Genomic DNA, 13540 nt, shown 5'->3' on the forward strand with positions numbered 1-13540 from the left:
AGTGCTTTGGTTCAATGCCCCATTTGGTGATTTTGGGTCTTAATTATCAAGTTGCACTATTTGATGATAATGGCAGGATCCTGCCATGTAACGATCTGCTGGGTAATCAGCCACAATTCCTTGTATCTTTTTTTTACAGAAGTCTATTGAAATCTTAATATTACGGACTATGGGAGATTAGGGATCTTGGTTTTCCATTTGCACAAAGCGATGCACTGTAAAAGAACCAAATATTTCATATTAGAAGGTAAGAGACTAACACCAGCGTCTAAGACCAGAAAACAATCTGGTTCTTAGGATGCTAAAGTTGCTTCATCATTTTCTGACAATTCGTATATGCACACAAGACAAACCACATCTCATCCAACAAATCAACTATAGGTTTGAACATGTTGATGTGTTTTCATCACAAGTGGATCACGTCCTATTCCGAAACAAACTTCAAAACTGAAATGGGTTTGACCCGACCCCCTGCTTCGAGGACTCGCCATGGAATGGGCCGTGACGGCATATCCCCACAACTCAGAAAATCCTACAACCTAATTTCCGCGAAAAAAAGCTTGTGAGATGATATCATAAAAAAACAAGATTCTCTTCTCCTGTCTTCAAGCCTCCGCGTCTTAAAAATGTTAAAAAAGAAAACAAAAGTGAGGGAAAAGAAGTAAATATTATATTTTTCATGAGATAATTTATAATATAACTGTCCTTACATCATCCACCGTTTATATATGCAGGATCAAGTTTACACATAAATGAAATTTCTGTTACTATCTCAAATTTAATTGACAAAATGTGCAAAAGATACTTTATTTAAAGAGATGATTTTTCGAATGCAAGCAACTTCTCATCCTAAAACTGTGTCCCAATCTCTGACTCGTTTATTTGAATTGCCAAATCTACTCTCAAAAAAAGCCCCATCGATGAAATTCTTAGCGGCCTTCCATGGGGTTTGTACTTCTCAGCCGCAGGAAAATACTCTACCAATTATATTTCATAAGACAAAAAACAGATAGATATCATATACCAAACAAAAAGACATGATCCAAAATAAATTGATTTCAAAGATTTGAAAGTTAAGCCCATCAGTAAAAAATCTACTAGACATTATACAGAAGAATCTATGGTATGTTGATCAAGTTTCCAAATTAAACTTTTTCCAACCTGATTTTATTTTGCCTGTGATGCCTGTATACCATGGCGCTTGAAGAATTCTCTAAATCCATAGGCACTCTGGTCATAAGTGAACTGGAAATTGGCAGATAGAAGAACGAATCATACAATCTTGAAAAAATAAAAATAAAAATAAAAAAACCATATATTTTGTACAAAATCTCATATTGATTTATTTATGAAGTTCCACTTGTCTTGCTGCTTAATTACACATATTCAAAATTTACATAAGCATACATTTTATTTGATCAACCTTTTAGTGAGAAAACTCAATAAAATATTTCAGAAATGAAAACCTTCCAATTGCAATTTTCTATGAAAAAAAAAAAAAAAAAAGTGGCTCTTAACTCTACCTGGAGAATATACTATTACTACCCATAGAAAAGGTGTTATTTCAGTTTTAATAATGTCAAAAGCAAACTTTTATGCCAACATGATAACCAGAAAATAAGAAGCTCCAAAACTTACAGGTAGAACCTTCACAGCGTATTTTGTAACATTTGGATCAGCAACCCTTCCCTGGTTAGAAGCCTGCACCAGACAGAGATGAATAATACAAAGTTTCTGCAGGCTATTAAGAAACAAAACCAAATAATTTGACTGGAAAGCTTAGCCCAGTCATCTTCAATCAGCCAAATACTATACTCCAGAATCAAATTCAAGAACAAATATACAAAATTCAATAAAGAATCAGGCATATGCACACAAATTAAAGGAAAGCCCAGATGGCTAATAACAAAGAGCAAAGGTTTAATACTACGAAAAAACAAAAAACAAAACCTATAACCAGAATGGCCTCAATGAAAGAGTCATTGTTTTGAACCTATCTTTGAAACTAACCCATGAAGTCCTTGTCCCACATAAACTCATCAGAGCTCAGAAGGTCCTCTTCACCTCCCCAATACTTTCTAAGCTTCAACGTGGTCGGTGGGCCACAATACTCACCCGAAGCCACTCCAATGGACCATTTGAGGGGCTTCTTCTTGGGCAGGATGACTTTGTGGTCTGTCTTGGGTTCGGCACAGGTGTGGTTGAAGGGTCCTAAGAGATGGGTGTGGCTGCAGAGGTCACTGAGATATAGCTCAGAACCATCATTGCTCGTGACGATGATAACTTCGTTCCAGGCAAGAGGCTCTATGAATGTGGCATTTCACGGTGAGAGACGGAGACGAAGGAAACAGGAACATAGAGAGATGAGAGAGAAACAATTAAACAAAATCAAAAGAGAAGCTACAGTTCTTTAGAGATAGGCAAGAACTGTAGCAAAATCTTGATTTGAAGAACTTCCAAGACAATCCGCGGGAGTGGAGTTTTGGGCCTTTATTAGCTAAACTTTAAAGAACTTGGGTTTTAAAGCATCTGTGGGAGATGTTCTTAGGAAAGGTCAGGGGTGTGAGCTATCTCTCGTCATCATTGGGCAGCGTAGTCATGCCTTAGATAACTGGCAGCAGCTTTCCTTAGATTTTTCTTAAATTTAGGAAACCAAACTACTTTTTACTTCCCTATTCAAATAAACTACTTTCTTCTTTCCTTACTCAAGCTAAGTTTTAATGCTTTCAATAATAAACAATGACCCAGCATCAAAAATCCAAATTTTAATGGGCTAAAAGTCCAAAATTTCCAAAAAGGCCAATTAAATCCATTTTTTAGGCCCATTTGGACTCATTTCACAAATCCAATCCTAAATGGGCCAAAAATCCATTTACTAAGCTCATTGATAGATCCTCACATGATTATAGGCCTTGGCCCAAAGATTTGGCCCCTAACTAATTTCCAAATTTGGTAAGCTCAATTATCAAGAGTTTAATCCAACTTCGCCTTAACTAGTCCCCTTTTCTCTAAGTGTAAATTGAGGTATTACAGTCTGCATCAGAAAAATCACATGCAATCTGTCACTACTGCCTAAACATGATTTATGTAACATAATACCAATAAAATGAAATCAAAAGAATAATAAAATCCTATAACTTCCTTTTCACAGGAGGATAATCTGAAAGAGATAGAGCCACTCCCAACCCTCCCGGACGCATGAAAATTAAAAAAAAAAAATTTAAAAAAAAAAACCCCAAAATGTGAGTAGCCTTTTCTATGACCTAACAGGCAATATCTTCAATGGAATAAAAAAAATGGCAATCCATATTGAAGTAGGTGCTGGCTTGTATCATGTGGTAGATATTTGCATTGTCTATACATTGAAAACAAAAATTGATCTACTTCCACTGGTTAATTATAATGATGAGGGCACTAGTTTAATGTGGTGACAACAATACCAGAAGGAACAAATATAGGAGAAAAAAAAAAAGAGATATTCTAACCTGTTCTGGACTATGAAAAATTTCGATAAATGGATATTCCTTCCTCTGCCGTGTTATGCAGAACCCAGGATATTTTGGACACTCGACCTGGAAACACGAGCACAAGAACCAAAACCAATGGAACCAAATGTTATTAAAGCAAAGGGAAGCTAACAATCATAAGAATATTAAATTTTTTTCTTTCCAAAAAGCCCAAAAGGAAGTGTTATAGATATTGAAATCAACCATACATTAAACATGTGGCCTTTAATGCATGAGTCAGATGCCAATAGGATTGCTATTTGGCAGCAGCAGAGTTTAACATTTCATCTATCCAGAATACGTGATGCGACTATACAGTTAAGATGAAATTTTATAATAGCAAAATTATGATAGAGCATCATTCACATGTAACTTACACGCATAAATTTAACATGTGGATAAAACTCAGCAGAAGCTTCCTCCAGTACTCTGTCAAGGTGTTTTGTGTAATTACCCCTGCATCATCCCTAGTAAGTGGTTAAGGCATAGAGTGAAATGATGAAGAGATACCAAAAGCATGGGTGTACTCCAACTGACCTGATCGTAAAGGCAACAACTACAGGATGACCTTCATGAAGCAGCTGAACGAACTCACGTTCTGATGTAAAATGAATAACCCGTGATGGTCCGAGATCCTTTGGATAACCAGTATAAAACCTTAAATGTTCACAAAGTATCAAGTTAGATAAGGAGAAAGAGGGTGTGCTTTCATGACACACTACACAAAGATGAGTGCTGTAAGAAAATGTGTGAGGAAAGCCCATATGACAGTATTAGGGGCACCTCACCACAACAATCCAGCTCTCATATACATTTAGCACTTATTTCACTTCAGTAATCCTAAAAAGTTCATATAAAACAAAAGGTCATTTAAAATTTATGATGCTCATACTTTCCACAATAACAACAGAGATATATGATTATATAATTAGAAATGTGATACACATACTTGGATGTTGCACAGAGATGGTTGATCATTCGATCAAAAAATGAAGGATCTCCCATTTCATATATCGATGCGCCCTACACCCTTCAATATCCTTCAATTTAAAGTCATTGTATATGTGAGTAAGTGCCAGAACTGGTCCATAGGAATTGCTAACACACTAAAAACACAAGCCATGCTCCCATACTAGTAGTGCGTTAAGATCATGAAATCTAATTCTTAAATACCAATCCCAGAACAGTAATAGATGCATACACAAATTTAACTTGCGCTCAACATTGCCAATCCAATAGAGAAAATAAGCTTTCAAGACACATATAATATTCTGCATTAAAGATTAGAGTCCTTCTGATGTAGGACAAAGGCTGTGATACAAAATTTAACACAGGACTTTCTAAAAAGCAATTTATTTTAGGGTTTTAGAATAGTATAGGAACCCCAAGGGGTTGGCCCATGTGGTGGAGGCCTTGGTCTTGAGGTATCATCCCCTTCAAGGTCCAAGGTTCAACACCTCATTGGGTGCAAACAATCCTTTGGGGCCACACCCCCTGGTGAAAAGCCAGCGATTTAACCAGTTCCGTGTAGGGAAACTTCTGAGGGTGCGGTGCACGGGACCGGGGTTTACTCTGCAGGGGTGGGTCCGAAGAGCCCTGCCTTGGAGAGATTCCCCGATATCAAAAAAAAGAATAGGTACGTGAAGCTAACTTTTTAGGGTCTCTAGTAAAGTAAAGAAAGTAATTTGGTTTGGAAGCAAACCAAGGAAGAAAAACGCAAGTCTCTGGTTTGCAGCTAAGGCCCGCCAAAAATAACATGAGAACAGCGCTTTGATACTTTAGAGATGTTAAGAAGTTATTTGATGGATGGGTTTTTTTGGGCTTCTAAAATAGAAAATAGGACCTAATAGATCAAAACAACAGTCCACTCTAGAAATCTAAGAATAACATACATATCCTGACCCTAAAACTGAATAAAACAAGAATCAAACAAATCCAGCTTCTTGCCACTTACATCACCTTCATAGACAAAATAATGGACCGTTCAAACCATTTGACTGGCTGAATTTCTAGAGCACTCTTCCAAATAATTATAATGATTAGTTTTTCTTTTTTTTACAAGTAATTGAATTTCTTTAAAAGCGGAAAGGGATGCAACCCAAGTAGGAAGCATACAAGAAAAACACCTAATCCAATGGTAAAGGGTTTTGAAAGAAAAGGTCTTTAATTCCGCCACTGTCCTCTCATAAGCTTCAAAACTCCGATTATTACATTCTCTCCAAATACACCATACTAAGTAAGACGGGAATCATCTTTCACATTGCTATACTATGATGTCTACTAAACTGCCCTCTCCAACAAGCAAAGAGATCCCCATTTGTTTAGGCATGAGCCACTCAATCTCAAAAAAAAAAAAAAAAAAAAAAGTATTCCATAAGGCATTAGCCATCTTGCAATAGAGAAAAAGAAGGCAAATGGTTTCCCACTATTCTTACACATGAAACACCAATCTTTTTTTTTTGATAAGTAAATTGTATATATCAAAAAAAGCGCAATGCGCCTCTAAGTACACAATAGAGGATACATAGGTAGCCCAAATAAACCCAATAAACAGACCCCAAAGAAACCCAACCCAACTATAACCACAACCAAACGAAAAACCAAAGCAAGAACCCAAAAAACCCAAACATTGAAGCCCACAAACCCACCACCAGCCCTAAAAAAATACCAGAACCCTAATGCACCTCTGGAGGAAAGGAGAATGCATTTTTGGTCCCAACACAACCCCGACGGCGATAGTACCGCTTCGGAGAAAGTCTCTCACATGAAACACCAATCTACCACTATGATATGCCGCTTCCTTAAATTATTCCTAGTGAGAATCTTTTCTAAAGTGGCCGTCCAAGCAAAGAGATCCTCCTCTCAGATCTGGTTTTCTGCTCTTGCTCTCTTTGCTTTCTGCATCTTAATTCCTAAGGACCCAATAACCGCATCAAAACGCCACCCTCCCCACATGCTACCAAATTCCACAACATTCTCCACGGAGCCTCCCTCTTCGTGCATTCCACAACCACTTTCTCAAAAGAGCTTAGTTAAACAATAGCATATTTCTAACCCCCAAGCCACCTGAGGATATTGGAGTACAAATATTTGACTAACTTACTAGATGGAATTTAAATTTATCATCAATTCCGCCCCACAACAAATCCCACTGAAGTTTCAAAATACGATTTGCAACACCAACAGGGATGTGGAACAAGGACAAATAATTAGTAGGCATGTGGCAAAGAGTGCTTTTAATCAAAGTGATCGATCCTATCACCCTTAAACAAATAGTCACTTCCAACCAACCAAGTGATGGTTCTTATTTCAACTTTATCCAAAAAGAACCAAAATATTTTTACTTTCTTAACTAGAAGGGAGTTTTTCTTTTTTAAAGTCAACGATCATTCTAATATCAATTTCAAATAGACATCCCAGTAAGACTTTTACCATAAGAGCAGAATCCCCAACTTTCATGGCATAATATAAAAGAACCCACTTAACTCATCAGCAAAAAGAAACATAACTGCCCAAGAAGATAAGATGGTAACATGATCCCATTGCTTTCAACTTATTTCTCCATTCCCCAATTTCCGCACAATTTAGTTTGACACTTTATTGAACAAGTTCACATCAGACCACTGTGGCAAAGTAAATGCACTCTATATATACACACATTGAAAGAAACTTTTACCTGAAGCTTTCTATCAAACACGTGCAATGCTTCTTGCAAAAAAATTTCAAACGGAAACAAACTACACAAGGAGTGGTCCTAAGAATTGTACGTATGACATTGTGCCTAGATATATGTTTTCAAAACATTTTTCCCCATTATCTAAAACTCCAAATAACACAAACAAACAAATAAAGAAAAAAGATTTCAGGGAAATGATTTCTCATGAGCACCCAAACAAATAATTTTGGCGCGCTCAAATTATAGAATGATTGGTTGGTGAGACAATGAAGGAAATGGAAAGATAGGTGTTAGAAACCCTGAAATTAGTATTACTATTATTAAGCTAATACATCCTTTTTCTATTAGGTCATACCTTTTTTTTTTCTCTGATTTCCGTTAATAAGAACTACATTTCTTACAATCTGGTATCAGAGCAGTTCTTGTTTGAGGTGTATTTCTATAAGGTAGAGTGAGTCATCGTTGCGAGTGGGTTACCTGTGCCGAGGATGTGCAAAAGCGAGGCTTTCTCTCCAACGTGAATTTGGTAACGGCGCTGCTCCGTGGTCTGGCGCGATGAATGGCGGTTGATGAAGGTGAACCCTAGCTGTTTTGCGAGTATTGAGCGGTGGGTTGCATGGTGTCAATGGGCTGAGTGCGAGGACAGCAGCCGGTGGCTGACAGCGTTCTCTCCGATTGCGGCGAAGGCTGGGAACGGTGGTGGCCAGCAGTGCGGAGGGAGTCAGCTATAGTGGAACAGAGCGATTGAGTTTATTTGAGAAAGAAGGGTCCTGTTTGGTTGCACCATTTGGTGGGAAGTCCTTATTCCAGTACAGGATAGCCTTATTTCTACACAATGGTATAGTAAATTCATACAAACTCATCAAATAAAGTGACAAGAATAACTTTTATAAGGTCTAAGTACAAACCAAGACCTTCGTGTCTTCCAATAAAAGGTTGACACCTCAAATTAAAACAAAAAAAAAAAAATCAAATAAGAACAAAACACCGAATCATATCAAATCTAGCTCTCGTCTTCTAAAAAAACTCTCCATTGACCTTCTAAAACAACTCTCCATGCATTTACGTTTCAAGGAAAACCTACGGTCACTGCCCAAAATCCTTTAGTTTTCTTAACATCAATATAATTATGGCAGAGCAGAACGTGAGCATGATACCATTTTAGATTTGGGAGTTGGGAGGGAGACATGAGAAACTGAGGCAAAAATGGCTCAGCGGCCCCCGAAAAAGAAAAGGATAAAAAGAAGAAGAAAGATTGATTCAACTTCGTAATAATTAACCCCTTGCAATCTGAATAGTGGCTGGAGAACGATTCATCTTCTTACACAATCATTTTTATAGGGAAACATACATCTACGAAATCAAGAGATCAACAGAGTCATCAAACTCCTAAACCTGCCAGCCTTTGTCACCATCGTAATTTATCTTTGGATCTGAAATGTAGATGAATGAAGAATTGCTTTAGAATGTAAATGGAGAGCTTCTTAGAAGATGAAAGGTAGATTTGGTATGATATGGTAATTTGTTCCTATTTAGTTTTCTTGTTCTCTGCTAAGGTGTTAACCTCTCATTGGAAGGCATAAAGGTCTTGATTTGTGCCAAGACCTTATACAAGTTATTCTCGTCACTTTATAAAATTAGTTTGTATAAATTTACTACAAATCAGTTTGTAACAAATTTCTGTCATTCAGGTCAACTGTCAGAATTAGGGGGTGGGTATCGGTTCGGTTCGAAAAAGTCATTTTCGTTCGGTTAACCGAAATTGTTAGTTAAATCGGTTAATTCACTGATTGCATTTCAATAACAAAATATTTTGAAATTTTCGGTTAATTTTGGTGGTCAGTTAATTTCTATCGGCTAATCCGTTAACCGCTGGCCTTTTTAATAGGGCCAACGTTATTTTTAAATGGGCCAAAAATTGGTTGTTTTGGGAGCCCTTTTTTTTTTTTTGTTTTTTTTTTGATTACGAGGTGCCCAATTTATTTTTTTTTGGGGGGGGGGAGGGGCCTAAAAAGACAAAAATAACTTATTGAACATGTTTTTTGGGGCTAAGATCAATCTTGAGGACCCAAATTTGTTTTTTGGGCTAAATAACAAATTTACTATAAAGGCCTGGAGCTTTAACGAAGGTTTTTAATTGGTTTTTTTTGTTCAGCCTTGGAGTGTAAAGTTCTTTATGTTCTCATGGTTTAAAATTGGTACGTAGTTCACAAATTGGTTACAAAAATTGGTAGATTTAGACAATCCCAAATCTTGGCAAACTTAGAATCTATTAAAGAATAATAAATAAAGTCTCAACTAAGCCACCTCCAACATGGATTACCTTCGATTCCTTAAATTTTCTTCCTTCAATAATCAAACAAATCAAAACATAAACGTAATTATCAACATAAAAGAGTAAAACCCCAAGGGGTTGGCCTAAGTGGTGGAGGCCTTGGTCTTAAGGTTTGCTCCCTCCAAGGTCCAAGGTTCAACACCTCATGGGTGCAAACAATCTCTTGGGGCCACACCCCCGGCTGAAAAGCCAGCGATTTAACCAGTTTCGTGTAGAAAAACTTCCGAAGGTCCGAAGGGACCTGCCTTTGAGAGGTACTCGAAAATAAATGAAAAATCAAAGAATCAAGTGTTCAAAATCTAAACCCCCAATTAGTTCAAAAAATAAAAATCAAAGAAAATGAAGTAACTCGAAAATCTATACTTGAAAAGATGGGAGACGACGGGAGACGAGAAAGAGATACGACGGTTTGCCGCTTGCAATGAGAAAGCGAGGGAGACGACGGTGAAGTTAAGCCACCGGACACGACAAGAGACGAGAGTGAGACACAATGGCTTGCCACTTGCAACGAGAGAGCGAGAAAGAAAGTTGACAGACGGCCGCAGGAGGAGAGACAGACAGACAGACAGCCGCGCGGCAAGAGAGGCAGGAAGCAAGGTTGCAGGAGACTGGAGAGGGGAGACTGGAGAGCGGAGAGAGCAGCAAAATTTTAGTTGGGTCAAAATATTTTAAGTATAACTATATTCACATCCGCTCAGCATTTTAGTATTTCCTTTCATTATTCAATTTAAATATTTTTTCTTTATTCTTTCTTCAACAATCATAATTTTTAAACTTTATTATTTCTTGAAGGTCATATTTTTGTAAATTTGTCTTTTTATAATGATCATATTTTTTTTTTAAAAAAAAGAAGTTATTTTCCTAATGGTCATATTTTTAAAAATTTTGTATTTTTTCTAATTGTCATATTTAAGAAGAAAAAAAATGAAGCATTTAATACCAAGTTTCTTATTAATAATCATATTGTTCTAAAATAAAGCATTCAATTACAACTTATTAACAATAAAGGTTTTCAAATAATGCTGGAAGAGAAAGAAGGAGAAGCAGAAGGCTGGTTTTTCACTTTATGGAAGAGAGATGATAAAATAATTTTTTATTAGAAGAGAGACAAAAGAATGAATTTTTTATTAATATATGATATACATTGTTAAGCTACAGTGCTCAGCAAACTTGCTCAGTACTGTAGCAGCTCAACAATTTGGTGGCCCTTTTGTTGAGCCAGATGTGATGTGTATTTTGGTACTTAGCTCAACAAAATAGCAAAAATTATATTTTGTTGAGCCAGATATGAATGCTCTGAAAAGTTAGGGATAGGGTTCAAATGAAAGTTTAGTTTATATTCAAGCTTAAAACGACGCCGTTTTACTATGTAGGAACGGTTCAATTCAGTTAACCCAAAAAAATTATTTTATACCAATTAACCAAACCAAACTGACGTCAGTATAAAAAATTCATACCGATTTTTGAACCACAAAAGTCGGTTGACGGTTAATTTCAGTTTGGTCATCTTCGATAGGCGGTTAATTTGCCCACTCCTAATCAGAATATTCAGTAATTGCCTATTTGGTGATACCTTATAAGATTAATCTTACCCTTATTCCAGTTTTATTGTAGCCCGATTTGAGCTTAATCTACATAATGTTAAAAGATAAAATCTGAACAAATCATGCATATTCCACTAAGACAATAATCCATTGATTTCCTCCTCATATTTTATGCTTACTCCAGATTTTACTCCAAGATCTATGGGAAGTGTTTCCTTTCATTAGTCTATATATTATCTTCTCTTGTAACTATGAAAATCACTGAATAAAGATGTAGCTCTTGTGTTCTCTTAGGCCTCATTTGGTTCGCGGAATATTTAGTCAATTGGAAAATGAATAGCTACTACTAGGAATAGAAGAGTGTAGAATAGAATAGATATTCATATTCATTAGTTTGGTAACAGCACACATGCAAAAAATTGGAATTGAATCAAAATTACAAAAAACCCCATATAATTTTTTTTTCTTCAAACTCATATTAAAAAAGGTAATAATAATAAAAAAAATAAAAAAGGTGGCCGACCAAGTGGGGGGGGGGGGGGGGTGTGGCACCGCAGGGCGGCCACCCCTAAAGAAAAATATGGGGTGGCGAAAAATGCAACAAGGGTGGTCGCCACCACCCTAGACGGCTCGAGGGTGGTCCCCCGAGGTGTCTGGGGGTGGTGCGACCAACCTTGACCTCTTATGTGGGTGGTCAAGCCATCCACTTTATTTTTCATACATTTTATTATTATTATTATTATTTTGTTTTAAGTTTAAAATAAAATAAAAAATTATATGGGTATTTTTGAAAAATGTATTATATTATTTAAGGATTAGTTAAGCCACTCATTTTTTAGGGGCTTAGCTAATCTTTTGTGTATGTGATTAGTAAAATGAATAGCTATACCTAAAATTAGGTAGTTCATTCCAAGGGTCAATTCTGCAAACCAAATGGGGCCTTATTCTTCTCTCTTTACAAAACTCTCATCCCCTCCTCCATATTCTAATATGGTATCAAACCACTAAATCGGCCAATGTCGTTCTAGTTCCTTGCCTATTGTCTCTCTGAATCATTTTTCATCAAACACCTTAGCCACATCACACCTGTTTGTTGAGTCATAGGTTACAAGCACACTCAATCTTTGGTCAAGCCTCTCTCTCACCTACGTCTCCAACCTAACTCCACCAAAAAAAAAAAAAAAAAAGTCATCGCATTAAGTAGAGATGGAGGTTGCCATTCTATACTTTCGATGACCTTTGTTCACCCATTACCAGCCCAGCGCTGCACCTCCTATGGACTGTCAGGGCACTTCCTAGTCGCCTTCCATGGCTGTTTCCATATCCTCACGACAGATCTACGGCCTAGCTTCACTTCTTTTTCTTTACCGCGGAATAACCCTTTTGCTTGGCTTTACTCTTCTTGTACCTCCAAACTCCAAAGCAGTTGTGAGAAGTCACTCATCTCCTTTTTGCTTAGCAAAGTCTTTCCTCTTGACCAGCTTTATTCTTTCTTGCACTTTCATCAACCAAGTGGCCTGCAAAAGCTCTTTAGTATCGCTTTTCATTCTGCAAGGCATCATTGTGGTACAACTAGTCTAATAAGTTGTATCCTAGGTAAGGAAAAAAAAAAAAAAAATCAAAAGGGGTCACTTTGTCCATCTTTTTGGCCATTGTGGTAATACTTAAAACCCAAGCCCATTTCAGCCCATAGTTGGCTTTTCTATTTGACCCATAGTTGGCCAGTTTCAATATGGCCTATAGTTGGCCGAATGTCTTCGGCTTTGAGATAATACCTAAAACCTAGGCCAATAGTTGGCCCAATTTCTAGCCTTGTTGTAACAACCAAAACCCAGGCTCATTCAAGACATTGTTAGCCCTTCTCTTCTTGGTCCATAGTTGCCCTAATTTTAGGCTTGAGGCACAGTTTGAAGACCCAAGCCCTTTTCCAAAAAAAATCCATTTTCAGTTTTTGGTATTTTGCAGTGAAATCTAACCATCCATTGGTGGTTTTGTGGCGAGATTCGACAGCCCCTTGGTATTTGTGGCAAGATTCGACCATCCCTTAGTAATTTGCAGCGAGAACCGATTGTTCCTTGGCATTTTACCACGAGATCCGATTGCCCTCTTGGTTTTTTTCGCGGCGAAATCCGACCACCCCTGGTGGTTTATAGTAAGAATCAAACGACTTACTACCAATTACTTTTTATTTATCAAACTGAAGGAAGTCCTATCATTAGTTTGCAGGGGAGTGTTAAAGGATAAAATCTAAACAAGTCAAGTATATCCCACTAAGTCAACAATCCCTTGATTTCCTCCACATGTTTTATGCGTACTATAGATTTTACTCCCTAATTTATGAGATGTGTTTCATTTCATTGGTCTATATATTATCTTCCTTTGTCACCATGGAAATCACTAAATAATGATGTAGCTCTTGTGTTTTCTTCTTCTTCTCTTTTTACAAAACTCACATCCCATTCTCTATATTCTAACTTGT

At 37.0% G+C, this 13540-nt stretch overlaps 1 protein-coding gene across 3 annotated transcripts; it reads right to left on the bottom strand.

Moving 5' to 3' along the window:
- Positions 1-216: 216 nt before the first annotated feature.
- LOC132189655 (Thioredoxin superfamily protein) lies at positions 217-7961 on the bottom strand. 3 transcript variants are annotated; one of them, XM_059604406.2, is made up of 8 exons: positions 7660-7961; positions 4456-4546; positions 4044-4163; positions 3884-3962; positions 3486-3572; positions 1639-1701; positions 1162-1245; positions 217-539 (listed from the first exon to the last, which is right to left on the bottom strand). In XM_059604406.2, the coding sequence occupies exons 2-7, from the start codon at positions 4509-4511 to the stop codon at positions 1168-1170; spliced, it is 483 nt and encodes a 160-aa protein (XP_059460389.1). In that variant the 5' UTR covers positions 4512-4546; positions 7660-7961; the 3' UTR covers positions 217-539; positions 1162-1167. The 3 variants fall into 3 exon arrangements, with proteins under 3 accessions (XP_059460389.1, XP_059460390.1, XP_059460387.1); XM_059604407.2 differs by having other exon boundaries at positions 533-619; XM_059604404.2 differs by lacking the exon at positions 217-539 and adding an exon at positions 659-977 and having other exon boundaries at positions 7660-7960.
- Between the last annotated feature and the right edge of the window lie 5579 nt (positions 7962-13540).

This window comes from Corylus avellana, chromosome 9 (assembly GCF_965113065.1).
Source record: "Corylus avellana chromosome 9, dhCorAvel1.hap1.2, whole genome shotgun sequence".
Taxonomy (NCBI): domain Eukaryota; kingdom Viridiplantae; phylum Streptophyta; class Magnoliopsida; order Fagales; family Betulaceae; genus Corylus; species Corylus avellana.